This window comes from Scomber scombrus, chromosome 17 (genome assembly GCF_963691925.1).
Source record: "Scomber scombrus chromosome 17, fScoSco1.1, whole genome shotgun sequence".
NCBI lineage: Eukaryota > Metazoa > Chordata > Actinopteri > Scombriformes > Scombridae > Scomber > Scomber scombrus.
Window position 1 is genome coordinate 1,059,725 of NC_084986.1, and position 13,450 is coordinate 1,073,174.

At 39.9% G+C, this 13,450-nt stretch overlaps 1 protein-coding gene across 1 annotated transcript in view; it reads left to right on the forward strand.

The window, feature by feature from the left end:
- Positions 1-7,740: 7,740 nt before the first annotated feature.
- Positions 7,741-13,450, forward strand: part of LOC133997990 (NACHT, LRR and PYD domains-containing protein 1a-like) — a gene marked incomplete at both ends in the record, with an annotated part of 28,531 nt that continues 22,821 nt past the window's right edge. Inside the window, 5 exons of the mRNA XM_062437728.1 lie at positions 7,741-7,812; positions 7,995-8,223; positions 8,503-10,300; positions 10,396-10,569; positions 11,856-12,029. Coding sequence (XP_062293712.1) covers positions 7,741-7,812; positions 7,995-8,223; positions 8,503-10,300; positions 10,396-10,569; positions 11,856-12,029 — 2,447 coding nt within the window. The remainder of the gene's footprint in view (positions 7,813-7,994; positions 8,224-8,502; positions 10,301-10,395; positions 10,570-11,855; positions 12,030-13,450) is intronic.

Sequence of the window (13,450 nt, forward strand, 5' to 3'; positions counted from 1 at the left end):
AGCTGTAAATAGTGCAGAAATATCTCACGTATAGGCCCTTTAGGAAGGATTATAAGTAAGACACAAATTCAATTCCATACACAGAAGAAAAATAATCAAGATTCCCCCTTGTGTGTTAACTTAGATATGATCAAATATAACAATAAAATAAAACAGACCAATTAAAATGAAACCTTTTTTTTCAGAGCTTTTCAAATATTAACTGTTTTGGCTCAGACTCTTTCACAAAGACAGCAGTGGTGATGATGATGAAGATCTTCTGTCTCCTCTCTCAGAAAACAACCATAAAAAACAACCTGCATACCGTACAAGTTCATTTATGTCAAATTCTTTCTCGTTAGTATGCAGATTAATATGAAGACTTTACAACAATTTTCTAACCTTTTATCAGTTTATTACTGGCTTAATTTCTCAAACAGAAAAATAAAAAACATGCCCATAAATTCCTGCTAGCAATAATATCTCACATCTCGTATCATTTTCTCAGAAACTGCACACATGACTTTTTTTTCTGTTTTAGTCACACACTCGTTTCTCTGATCAGTTTTATTACACCCACAGTCATGAAGTCAATATGAGTTAATATCTGTTTTTTTAAGCTGGAACTGAAAAGAAAAAACACAGAATTATTCACCAAAAACACATCTACTAGTGATCAGGTTTTAATCTAAGGAGACTGTATAAGGGAGCGTGCCTATGTTCCCACATTTCTAAGAGATTATTCAAATTTAGGCCCTATGTTCTCACAGCCACAGACATGTGTGGTGTCCTGGTACGTCTCTAAGGCTACGAGTGAAAGTCCCTCATGAGCAATCATTTACAAATTAAGCACTGGGTTGGGCACAACGCTGTCCTGATTGGGCCGTCTTTTTGTAAAATAGTTGTAAAATATAACCCTAATCCTGTGGGAACATAGAGCTGACCCCCTGCATAACAGTGATTGGATGGAGAAAGGTATTTGGTCAGTTATTCATCTAGTAGATAGCAATGGCTGCATCTTATCATATGATAATTTCTGTCTTAAATATAATTTAATATGTAATCATAATAACATATTAAAATCTGTAACAAAAGCTATTCCCATCTCTTTTTAGTTTTTCATTAAATAAATTATAATGCTACTATCAGCCCTCATTTAACACAACTTTTAGTGGGAGGGTGTGATTTCAGTGATTTCAAAGCTATCAATTAGAAATATGTTTAATTACATCTGGCTCATCAGTGTCTTGAAGAATTATTTTCCAATGAAAGTATTCACATGTTATGAACCAGATGTTTAAAATTCCTCATACCTCCAAAAACAAAAGAAATCCTTTTTAAAATAATAAATGGTGTATATCCATCCAGTGACTGGTTAAGTAATTGTGCGTTTTGTGATGAAACTACTGATCATTTATTTTTCCATTGTATGTATTCTGATGTCCAAACATATGAAGGTTTAATGTTTCATGATGAGTTTCTCTCTTATATTAAAGCTCTGAAACTCATGAAAAATAAAACTGCAGTGTAACTATTTAGAATTATAGAAAAATATGATTTAAAGAATAAACCCTAGTCCTTTTAATTTATTCACTTTTAACTTAATTTTTTATTTGTCTTTTTCTGTATGCAGCTGTTCCTTTATAACAGTGTAATGATCTTGGTGTCATGATGTTTGTATGAATAAAGACTACTTAATTAAAACTTCCTGGTTAAATAAATATAAAAAAAACCTCCCACTGTCACATGTTTGTTCCTCTTTTGCTTGATTTCCTGCTTGAAGCTGCTGATTCATTTCACCTTCACTCATCAGCTTGATTCAGATGATTTTCAGCATCTAAAGGTAACGTAACCAACAGTTTCATCATGTTTGTGTCAGCAGCTGTTAAAATGATCTGATAACAGTACAGATGGAAGTTATACTGATGACTTATGTTCATTTCTTAACTGTATTCTTAAAAAGTCTCTAATCCAATAATCTGAATTTTATGTTTAAAATGTTTGAAACATGATCTTGACAGATTGATTCAATTATGAAGTTAACTTTACTTTTTTTAAGTAATTTTAACTTCAGTTTCGCTTTTAAATGTGTTTTTTGAAATATTTTATGACGCTGTAAAACGCAGCAAATAATCTTCTCATCAGAAGTGACAGTTAGACAGAGGAAGTGAACAGGAAGTCATGACTCCATATATGGGGGTGAAACGTGTCTGTAGGCAGAGAAACATGTGACTTGTGGTAGCTGCTGTGTTGGGTGGAGACTGAAAGTATGAAATGTTTGTGTGAGCTGTTTCCAGACTGCAGGACAGAAAAGAGTCTTAACTGGCTCCAAAGGGACCAAAGGAGGTCCAGGTTGTTGGTGCTTTGGTCCGGTCTGTGGCTTTAAGGTTAAAGATTCCCTCCAGATCAGTTTTAAGATGTGAAATAGTTTGAATAAGAATTTGTGTCTGATTTCCGTTCTTTTATACAAAACAAAGTTAAATCAACTCATTAAAATCCTGAAAATGTATGTATGTATATGGGCTCTTAGATGGTTCCTGTTTTCTGTGCCAAACTGGTTGTGCACTCTTGACCGTATGTATGTTTTCTACGCTGTAACCACATTGTTGTGGTTTAAGTCAGATGTAAGAAGGATGCATCTCTGCAGGCAGTGAAATGTGACTATACATGAATGTGTACGTGACAGATTGAACACTTGTGGTAGCTGCTGTTTGTGGCGTACACAGACTTTTTGAAGGGCAGGGACAAAAGAAAAAAAGGGCACATACAGCGCGTTCACGCCACTGAAGAGGGAACTTTAGTGTATTTTGCCAACCAGGAGGGCACTTTAGCGTGCGTTTTACAACAATTGGGCCACGAGGGTTAACCCCCCCCCACCCTTGTGCACACCACTGGGTGGAGACTGAAAGTGAAAAGTTCTTGTGTAGTTGGGTTTTTTAGAGAAACTTTCCACTTTGAGATGAATGTGAAAACAAACGTAAATCATTCTGCACAGAGAACAGAACATTTAACTGAAGGAACAAGAAGAAAACATTTTTTTAAGTGGAGGGGAAGAAAAAAAGATGATGATGATGATTATGATTAATCCAGTGTAGAAATGTGTTGAACTGATCAATTTTGCCTTCAAAGAACATGATGACCTCTTGACCTTATGTATGTTTTATATGCTGTAAGCACATTGTTCTGTTCTGAGTCAGATGTCTCACTAAGTTCATGCAGTTTGTCTGGTGGAGATGAAATGAGTCTCATCTGTTAGGAAAGAAGAAACAGAAAAGTTCAGAATAAACATGATGACCGCAATTTGATATTTAACGGGTTAGAGCGGGAACTGAATGTAAGAACAAGAAACTTTACTGGAAGTCATGACTCTGTATGTGGTGGTGAAACATGTCTGCAGACAATGAAATGTGACTTTACATCAATGTGTACGTGATGGATTGAACTCTTGTGGTAGCTGCTGTGTGGAGACTGAAAGTATGAAATGTTTGTGTCAGCTAATGGCTCCAGTAGTCTGCAACCTGCTTTCATTTTAAGCTCTGTAATGTTTTTATGAATATAATTTAAATATGAAATCTCCATTCTTGGATAATGATTTCCTGTCCTGATCCACACAGTTAGTCTCTCAGCAGTGTAACTCATCTAGACTAGAGCAGCAGGCTGTTTGTGACTTAATCAACAGGTCAGGTGGTTTAGAGATGCTCAGAGTTGATCAGAGTTCAGCCAGCCAGTGTGTCTCAGTTCAGGAGTCACAGCCTCCAAAAACTGACATGTGACAGATTGAACTCTTGTGGTAGCTGCTGTGTTGGGTGGAGACTGAAAGTATGAAATGTTTGTGTGAGCTGTTTCCAGACTGCAGGACAGAAAAGAGTCTTAACTGGCTCCAAAGGGACCAAAGGAGGTCCAGGTTGTTGGTGCTTTGGTCCGTGGCTTTAAGGTTAAAGATTCCCTCCAGATCAGTTTTAAGATGTAAAATACTTTGAATAAGAATTTGTGTCTGATGTGACTTTTATACAAAACAAAGTTAAATCATCTTATTAAAATCTACTCATTCTCACTCAGTAAAACTCTAAAATCTATCAATATGCACATTTTTCCATTTCAGAAGTTTAACAGCTGGACTCTGAGACAGACAGTTAACTTTACTTTTATAAAGTTATTTTAACTTCAGTTTCTCTTTTAAATGTGTTTTTGAAATATTTGTATGACGCAGAAACAAAAGCAGAAAACCAAACCAACATACAGGCGTCTGATAAACTTCTCATCATACAGCTGAGCATATTTATTCAGACTATATCAATGATCATTTACTATTTTCAGCAGCTCCACTAACATTGTAATGTCTGAGCTGTGCATTAAAATGCTCCGTGATGTGAGATAATGTGTTCATGCTTATGGAATCAAATTCTCCAAGGACATTTTTAATATATATATATTTATTTTTTATCAATCACTTATAACAGGTCTATAATACAACGTGTAGATAAAATTGTCCCTCTCAGCTCGTTAGGGACAAAAATGTCCCCATTGAAATTCATTATAACTACATTTTTGACCCTCCAGCCAAAAAATGACTCTTTTATACATTCCTGTGTTCTGGTCATTTTAGAAACAGGGCTTCAAAATTTTAGTTTTTAGTTTTTCACCAGATAACATGATTTAACTGTGTTTTACCTCTATGGTAGAATACAATGCAGTGTTCCTCAGTCCTGCTCGTCCTGTATTATGAAGCACAGCAGACCAAAGAACAATGTGGTTGCATCCAAAATGACCTGATGTGTTGGTATGTATGTCGGAGTGTGGTGTGTATGTGTGTATTGAAAAATAAATGTGTATGTGTGTAGCAGCTGTAAGACGGTTGCTCACAGGCTGAAGAACACCAATCACACCGGGAATCAGGATCTAGGTGTTTATTCTATAAGAGCAGCACAGGACACAGTCAGCTTACACACACACACACACACACACACACACACACACACACACACACACACACACACACACACACACACACACACACACACACACACACACACACACACACACACACACACACACACACACACGCTGCAGCAGGTTTGTCTCTGTCTCCTGCAGCGAGTCACACAATATGCAATGAGAAGGACCGTTACAGCCGTGTTTGGCGAGAAAATACAAAGGCAAAACTCATGAATATGTTAATAAAGGTCTACTGTTATGTGGACTGGGTTTTCACCCTTGTGTGCAATGGTTGGTTAATTGTGGGTATGAAGACCCACAGAGGAGGGATTATATGATGTTGTAAAAGGTTAATTCTGGTAAAAAAGTTAAGGAACAGAGAGTATGTGCAGTAATATACCTAAGAGCAAGATATCACATGGGCGTAGCGTGGGCGTGCAGGACATCGAGGACAGGTTTGGGAGCGTATGCTAGGCGTGTGGGCTAAAAGCAGGAAACATCTGTAACCGGTGATGTGTTTTGGCATATGTAAGTTTGCCTATAAAAGATGGTCTCTTTTTCTGTGCAGAATAGACGACTCCTTTTCAAGAAGTTACAAAGCTATCTAGCTAGCTATCAAAGCTGTAAGTTATCATCATGAACACAACATAGTATAGATATCCATATATAATCTGTGACAATTCACTGTTGGATTTAGTCTCTTCAAACATCAGGATGCAGGATAATAGATGATAATCATAAAGAGATCAAATCATGTCTGTTATCAAACAGTCCCTCACTCCTCCAAATACAACAGATTTGACATATTCTGCAAAAATGTTTGAATCATAGTTTTATAAAAAGTTACAACCTTATTTTAATAACATAGTGTAAACTGTTGATGTGAAAACAATGAAAGACATTTCTTCAGTGTGTGTTCAGTTCTTTGGGGTTCTGTTTCCATCAGACAGACAACAGTGACATTAGTTTGTGGACAGATGAACATGAGTTTCCAGTGAAATCTGACAGATTGTTTCATGTCCTCACAAAGAGTCTTGGCAGGTTCCTCCTGTGTGTTTGGAGCTGAACTCTGCTGCAAGCTTCACTGCTTTAATATCATCTTGATGCTTTTGGACTTTGACTGTGAAGTTATGAGAGTGTGACAGCGTCCTCAGATTGATGATGAAGGACTGATGAAGGAGAATCAGCTGCAGCTTCTCTCTGTGTTTCCTCTACAGGTGAAGGTAGAACCACTCTGTGACCACATGTGGATCTGAATTCACCTGGTGAGTATTTTCTTCTTTCTGACACACAGCTGGATGAACATATATGCATGTCATCAGTTTTTAAACACAAGTGAATTATAACTTGCTGCATATGAGCTCTGTAGTGGACAAAAATACAACTGTATGAAAAGGAATCTAGTTAATGCAGTTTCTTCAACATGTATCCACATTGGAAATCTTCCAGTAATGACTAACTGTGGCGCCATCTGGTGGTAGAATAAATAATGACAGTGTGATAAACAGCAGTGTGTGTGTGATGTGCAGCTGGTTGTAATGAATGAGCATGTTGTTGTGTTTGTGTGAAGGTGTTTCTCTGCTATGGATCAGAGTGAGGACAGAGAGGAGGGAGTCCCTCCCTCTAAAAGCTCTCTGTGTGGGGAACATGACAGCCAGACCAAAGCTCAGAGGTGAGATGAGGATCTCTAACTGTCCATCACTGTTCTCCACTCACATCACTCCACCATCATTATTCACACTCAAAGCTCTGTGTGTGTTGTGTTGAAGGACAAAGAAGCAGCACAGACCAGACTCTGATGAACTCAGCCTACCTGGACCTAAGAAGTTCAGTGATGAACATAAATCTGCTGATCAGAGGTAAGAATGTAAAATCTTTGTTTCTGTTAGTTTCCATCACACCTCAGAAAATGTTGAAGTCTTTGTCATGAAGTCATGAACCACTTCTCATTCTTTCTCTGTTGTGTTAAAAACATGAACTACAGCACCACATCATCAGATCTCAGTATGTTTTAAGGTTGATATGATAGTTCTGACTGATTGTCTGACTGCAGGTTTCTGCTTACTGATGTCACTGTGGTTCCACATTTCAGAGTTAATTTAATGAGCCCAGTGTTGTTAGTTCTGATAGAAATGAGACAAAACTCAGAGAATAAGACCAAACTCATAGCAGATCATGTTTGAGCAGACTGTGTCCTGGGAAGATCACAGATGCATCTGTGCTCTCTGAGCTAGTTAGCCAAGCTAACAATGTCAGTTTGTTGTAGCTGTGTGGATCAGTTTCTTACTGCAGGTTTATGTAGAAACACCTGATGTGTCGTAGCTGTCGTCCAACAAAACACACAATCTTCAGGATCAACACTGTAGTTACACTTGTTTTATCTCTTCTCTGTTTCCATCAGGATCCATCAGCAGAGACCAGATTCTCCTGAATCCGGCTGTGTGTCCATGAAGAGTGACCGGTCTAATGATCAAATTATTACCTTCAAACATGGACATCAGTCTGCTGATCAGAGGTCAGACTGTTAAATATTTGTCTGTTATTATCCAACTCTCATAAGAAGTTTGAGTGACTAAAACAGTTTTTACACACAATGTTCTCATAAATACAAACACACACACTCATCCTACAAACACTAAAAACCACAAACTTTATCTGTATAACAGTGTTTAAACAGATGTACAAAGTCTTAAGAGAGACAAATGATCAGAGGTCAGACAGAACAGCCGAGTGTTTTACCTGGATCCACTGGGATAGAACACAACACCTTTAACACTGAGTGTCATTATGTATTCTGAGACTTCATCTTTTCTTCACAGAGTTCATCAGCAGAGCTCAGAGGTTCTCAGTGGTCAGTCTGTCCAGCAGCATCAAACACAGCTGGACTCCATATTTATGGTGTGTAAATGTAAAACACAGCTACTACTGCTAATTACAACAGCCACATACTAAATACTAAACTACCATTCTGGTCCTAACAGTCTCCATGCTGCACTCTGTAGACCAGCAGCTTTTCAGTCTGTCACTGATGATCTGATGTTGACTTCTACCAGTTACATTTACATTTGATTCTGTTCCAGCTGCTGGAGGAGAACATCAGCAGGTTTGTGAAGAACGAGCTGAAGAAGATGCAGAAGGATCTGAGTCCAGATTACCCAGAATGCTTAGAGAATCAGAGTGAGGATGAGGAGGAGTTGGACGGTGAGGAGGAAGAACAGAGGAGGAGCAGCAGAGAGGCATTTCTGAAGATCACACTGCACTTCCTGAGGAGAATGAAGCAGGAGGAGCTGGCTGAGCGTCTGCAGAGCAGTAAGAGGATTTTAACAGATTTATCATGATGGAGAGGAAATGGAGGCAACATGGGAGAGGTTTATATTTCAAACTCTGCTGTTAATATGATGCACACATCTGCATCAGATCTATGAATTCTTCCGAGCTGAAAACAGTCAGAAACTGTTTGTCCAGAACTGATGAGCTGAATAGATTTCATAGTGGAGTAAAATATAAACATCTGCAGTTTAATGTTTACAATCTACCAATTTACTGTAGAATCATCTGATTGATTTCCTTTGTTGTTTGTTCATTCAGGAACTTTTGCTGCAGAGTGTCGACGTAAACTCAAGTCTAACCTGCAGAAGAAGTTCCAGTGTCTGTTTGAGGGGATCGCTAAAGCAGGAAACCCAACCCTTCTGAATCAGATCTACACACCGCTCTACATCACAGAGGGAGGGACTGCAGAGGTCAATGATGAACATGAGATCAGACAGATTGAAACAGCATCCAGGAAACCAGACAGACCAGAAACAACAATCAGACAAGAAGACATCTTTAAAGTATCACCTGGAAGAGATGAACCAATCAGAACAGTGATGACAAAGGGAGTGGCTGGCATTGGGAAAACAGTCTTAACACAGAAGTTCACTCTGGACTGGGCTGAAGACAAAGCCAACCAGGACATAGACTTCACATTTCCATTCACTTTCAGAGAGCTGAATGTGCTGAAAGAGAAAAAGTACAGCTTGATGGAACTTGTTCATCATTTCTTTACTGAAACCGAAACAGGAATCTGCAGGTTTGAAGAGTTCCAGGTTGTGTTCATCTTTGACGGTCTGGATGAGTGTCGACTTCCTCTGGACTTCCACAACAATGAGATCCTGACTGATGTTACAGAGTCCACCTCAGTGGATGTGCTGCTGACAAACCTCATCAGGGGGAAACTGCTTCCCTCTGCGCGCCTCTGGATAACCACACGACCTGCAGCAGCCAATAAGATCCCTCCTGAGTGTGTCGACATGGTGACAGATGTCAGAGGGTTCACTGACCCACAGAAGGAGGAGTACTTCAGGAAGAGATTCAGAGATGAGGACCAGGCCAGCACCATCATCTCCCACATCAAGACCTCACGAAGCCTCCACATCATGTGCCACATCCCAGTCTTCTGCTGGATCACTGCTACAGTTCTGGAGGATGTGTTGAAGAGCAGAGAGGGAGGAGAGCTGCCCAAGACCCTGACTGAGATGTACATCCACTTCCTGGTGCTTCAGGCCAAACTGAAGAACGTCAAGTATGATGGAGGAGCTGAGACAGATCAACACTGGAGTCCAGAGAGCAGGAAGATGATTGAGTCTCTGGGAAAACTGGCTTTTGAGCAGCTGCAGAAAGGCAACCTGATCTTCTATGAATCAGACCTGACAGAGTGTGGCATCGATATCAGAGCAGCCTCCGTGGGCTCAGGAGTGTTCACAGAGGTCTTTAAAGAGGAGAGAGGGCTGTACCAGGACAAGGTGTTCTGCTTTGTCCATCTGAGCGTTCAGGAGTTTCTGGCTGCTCTTCATGTCCACCTGACATTCATCAAGTCTGGAGTCAATCTGCTGGCAGAAGAACAAACAACATCCCAGAAGTCTGAAACTAAACAAGAATCTGCAGAGGCACGTTTCTACCAGAGTGCTGTGGACGAGGCCTTGAAGAGTCCAAATGGACACCTGGACTTGTTCCTCCGCTTCCTCCTGGGTCTTTCACTGCAGACCAATCAGACTCTCCTACGAGGTCTGCTGACACAGACAGGAAGTAGCTCACAGACCAATCAGAAAACAGTCAAGTACATCAAGATGAAGATCAGTGAGAATGTGTCTGCAGAGAGAAGCATCAATCTGTTCCACTGTCTGAATGAACTGAATGATCATTCTTTAGAGGAGGAGATCCAACAGTACCTGAGATCAGGAAGTCTCTTCATAGATAAACTGTCTCCTGCTCAGTGGTCAGCTCTGGTCTTCATCTTACTGTCATCAGAAAAAGATCTGGACGTGTTTGACTTGAAGAAATACTCTGCTTCAGAGGAGGCTCTTCTAAGGCTGCTGGAATTGGTCAAATCTTCAAATAAAGCTCTGTAAGTGGATAAAAAAACTAGATATAGGAACAATTTCAAATATTTTTAAATATGATAACTAAAACATTTTGTTTTTGTTATTAATCTTTCTCCAGGTTGAGTGGCTGTAGCCTCTCAGAGAGAAGCTGTGAGGCTCTGTCCTCAGTGCTCAGCTCCAAGTCCTCTAGTCTGAGAGATCTGGACCTGAGTAACAACAACCTGCAGAATTCAGGAGTGAAGCAGCTTTCTACTGGACTGCAGAGTCCACACTGTACACTGGTAATTCTCAGGTCAGTATAAAACATGTATAATTTCATTGTCTTGAACAATGACAATAAAGCTGATTCTGATACTTTTCATACAGTTGATACAGTTGCTGTTTTACATTCAAATAAATGTCAATTGTTCTACACAACATCTGTAGGATTGTGGTACGTATACGACCAAACACAATGTGTTATCAAACTTTTCATATTTCTAGTCTGTCAGGATGTTTAATCACAGAGGAAGGCTGTGCTTCTCTGGCCTCAGCTCTGAGCCTCAACCCCTCCCATCTGAGAAATCTAGACCTGAGTGACAACAACCTGCAGGATTCAGGAGTGAAGCAGCTTTCTACCAGACTGCAGAGTCCACTCTGTATACTGGAAACTCTCAGGTCAGGATAAAGCATCTGTAGTTTCATTGTCTTGAACAATGACAATAAAGCTGATTCTGAGACTTTATATACAGTTGATACAGTTGCTGTTTTACATTCAAATTAAAGACAAATATTATGTACAACATCTGTAGGATTCTGATATTTATATCATTAAAAAGATTGTGTTATCGACCTTTTTATATTTCCAGTCTGTCAGGATGTTTGATCACAGAGGAAGGCTGTGCTTCTCTAGCTCTAGCTCTGAGCTCCAACTCCTCCCATCTGAGAGAGCTGGACCTGAGTAACAACAACCTGCAGGATTCCGGAGTGAAGCAGCTTTCCACTGGACTGCAGAGTCCACTCTGTACACTGGAAACTCTCAGGTCAGGATAAAGCATCTATAGTTTCATTGTCTTGAACAATGACAATAAAGCTGATTCTGAGACTTTATATACAGTTGATACAGTTGCTGTTTTACATTCAAATTAAAGACAAATATTATGTACAACATCTGTAGGATTCTGATATTTATATCATTAAAAAGATTGTGTTATCGACCTTTTTATATTTCCAGTCTGTCAGGATGTTTGATCACAGAGGAAGGCTGTGCTTCTCTAGCTCTAGCTCTGAGCTCCAACTCCTCCCATCTGAGAGAGCTGGACCTGAGTAACAACAACCTGCAGGATTCCGGAGTGAAGCAGCTTTCTACTGGACTGCAGAGTCCACTCTGTACACTGGAAACTCTCAGGTCAGGATAAAGCATCTATAGTTTCATTGTCTTGAACAATGACAATAAAGCTGATTCTGAGACTTTTTATACAGTTGATACAGTTGCTGTTTTACATTCAAATTAAAGACAAATATTCTGTACAACATCTGTAGGATTCTGATATTTATATCATTAAAAACATTGTGTTATCAACCTTTTTATATTTCCAGTCTGTCAGGATGTATGATCACAGAGGAAGGCTGTGCTTCTATAGCTGTAGCTCTGAGCTCCAACCCCTCCCATCTGAGAGAGCTGGACCTGAGCAACAACAACCTGCAGGATTCGGGAGTGAAGCTTCTGTCTGCTGGACTGGAGGATCCACACTGGAGACTGGAAACTCTCAGGTATGGACAGACAGGTGGACATTAGTGTCGTAGTCAAGACCACCTAATCCAAGACCAAGTCAAGACCATTTTCGAGACCATTCCTGTAATCATAATCATGTTGCTCAACATTTAAATTATTCCTCTGCTAAAAAGAAAAGCATTATATAGGAATGTTAGTAAAATACAAACGGATGTACAGTAGGGCTGTGAGATATGATGATATACAGTCACCGGCCACTTCATTAGGTAAACCTGTGTAATCTAATTCAGTCCAATACAACAGCTCTGTTATAAATTCTTCCAGTTGTTGTTAACATTGTCAAAAATGTGTTAATTCTACTATATGTTTATTACTCAGGTCATACTAAGTGGTGGTGTACTGGGGTGCATTATGTTGACTTGTGTTCCTAATGTTTTTCCCCTCTCATGTATGTTATTAGAGTGTGCAAAACCATTTAATATAATTCACCCTAATATACCACCATCACCCACTGTGACCTCAGTAATAAACATAAAGTAGAATTATCACATTTTTGTCAGAAACTGGCTCAATACATGTGACAAAGAGGGGAGTCAAGTCAGGATTTAAGTGCCAAATTAAAATCTTTTTTTATAACTTAAACAACATAACTATCTACAAAAAGCATGAGGTGTGGAGAGTAGCGACATCAGTGGTGAATGTAGTGTGTGGATGAGTGAGGCATTTGTGTGCTGCTGTTGAATGCAAAAGAAAACGCCAAAACGAACCCAGAACCTGTAGCAGCGTGGAGCCTAGGAGAGAGAGAGAGAATGAAACCAGACTGGCATTCATCACCTTGGTAGAGGCCTAGCCAGGTGTCAGCACCTTGCCCTACCCTTCCTGACTGCCAACTCCTGCAGGAAGTGATCAACTGCATCATGGTGGGCAGAAAGGGAGGGGTCATAACACCCGCCTCCATAAGAATGAGGTTCCACCTCGTGTTATACATCGAACAATTGACAATATACAAACAATAGGTCCCAATCTGTCATGGTTAATACATTACCAATAGCTGAAAAGCAGTACTGCACTCTTTCCAAGCTGCATCCTTCAGCACATCCCTCTGTCCTCACCAACCCAGCAGCCTTGGTACCAGAGGAGCATTTTAAGGGAATGAAGAGCTGAGAGATGAGCAAAGGAGAGCATGGAAATGAGAAACAGCATGCAAAGGAATAGACAAAGGGTCCACACAGGTGCCCGACACAATGCATCTGCAATTACATTGTCAGTTGGCTGCAGGAACAACGACCACTTCATTAGCCTCTGATTAGGGTTTTGCAGTGACTTCAAAAAGGTGAGGGGGCTATGGTCAGTGTAAACTGTCAACAGAGATACCCCAGAGCCAACATAGACATCAAAATGCTGCAGAGCCCAAACAAGTGCCAAAGCCTCCTTTTCAATCACTGAATAGTTGTATTGA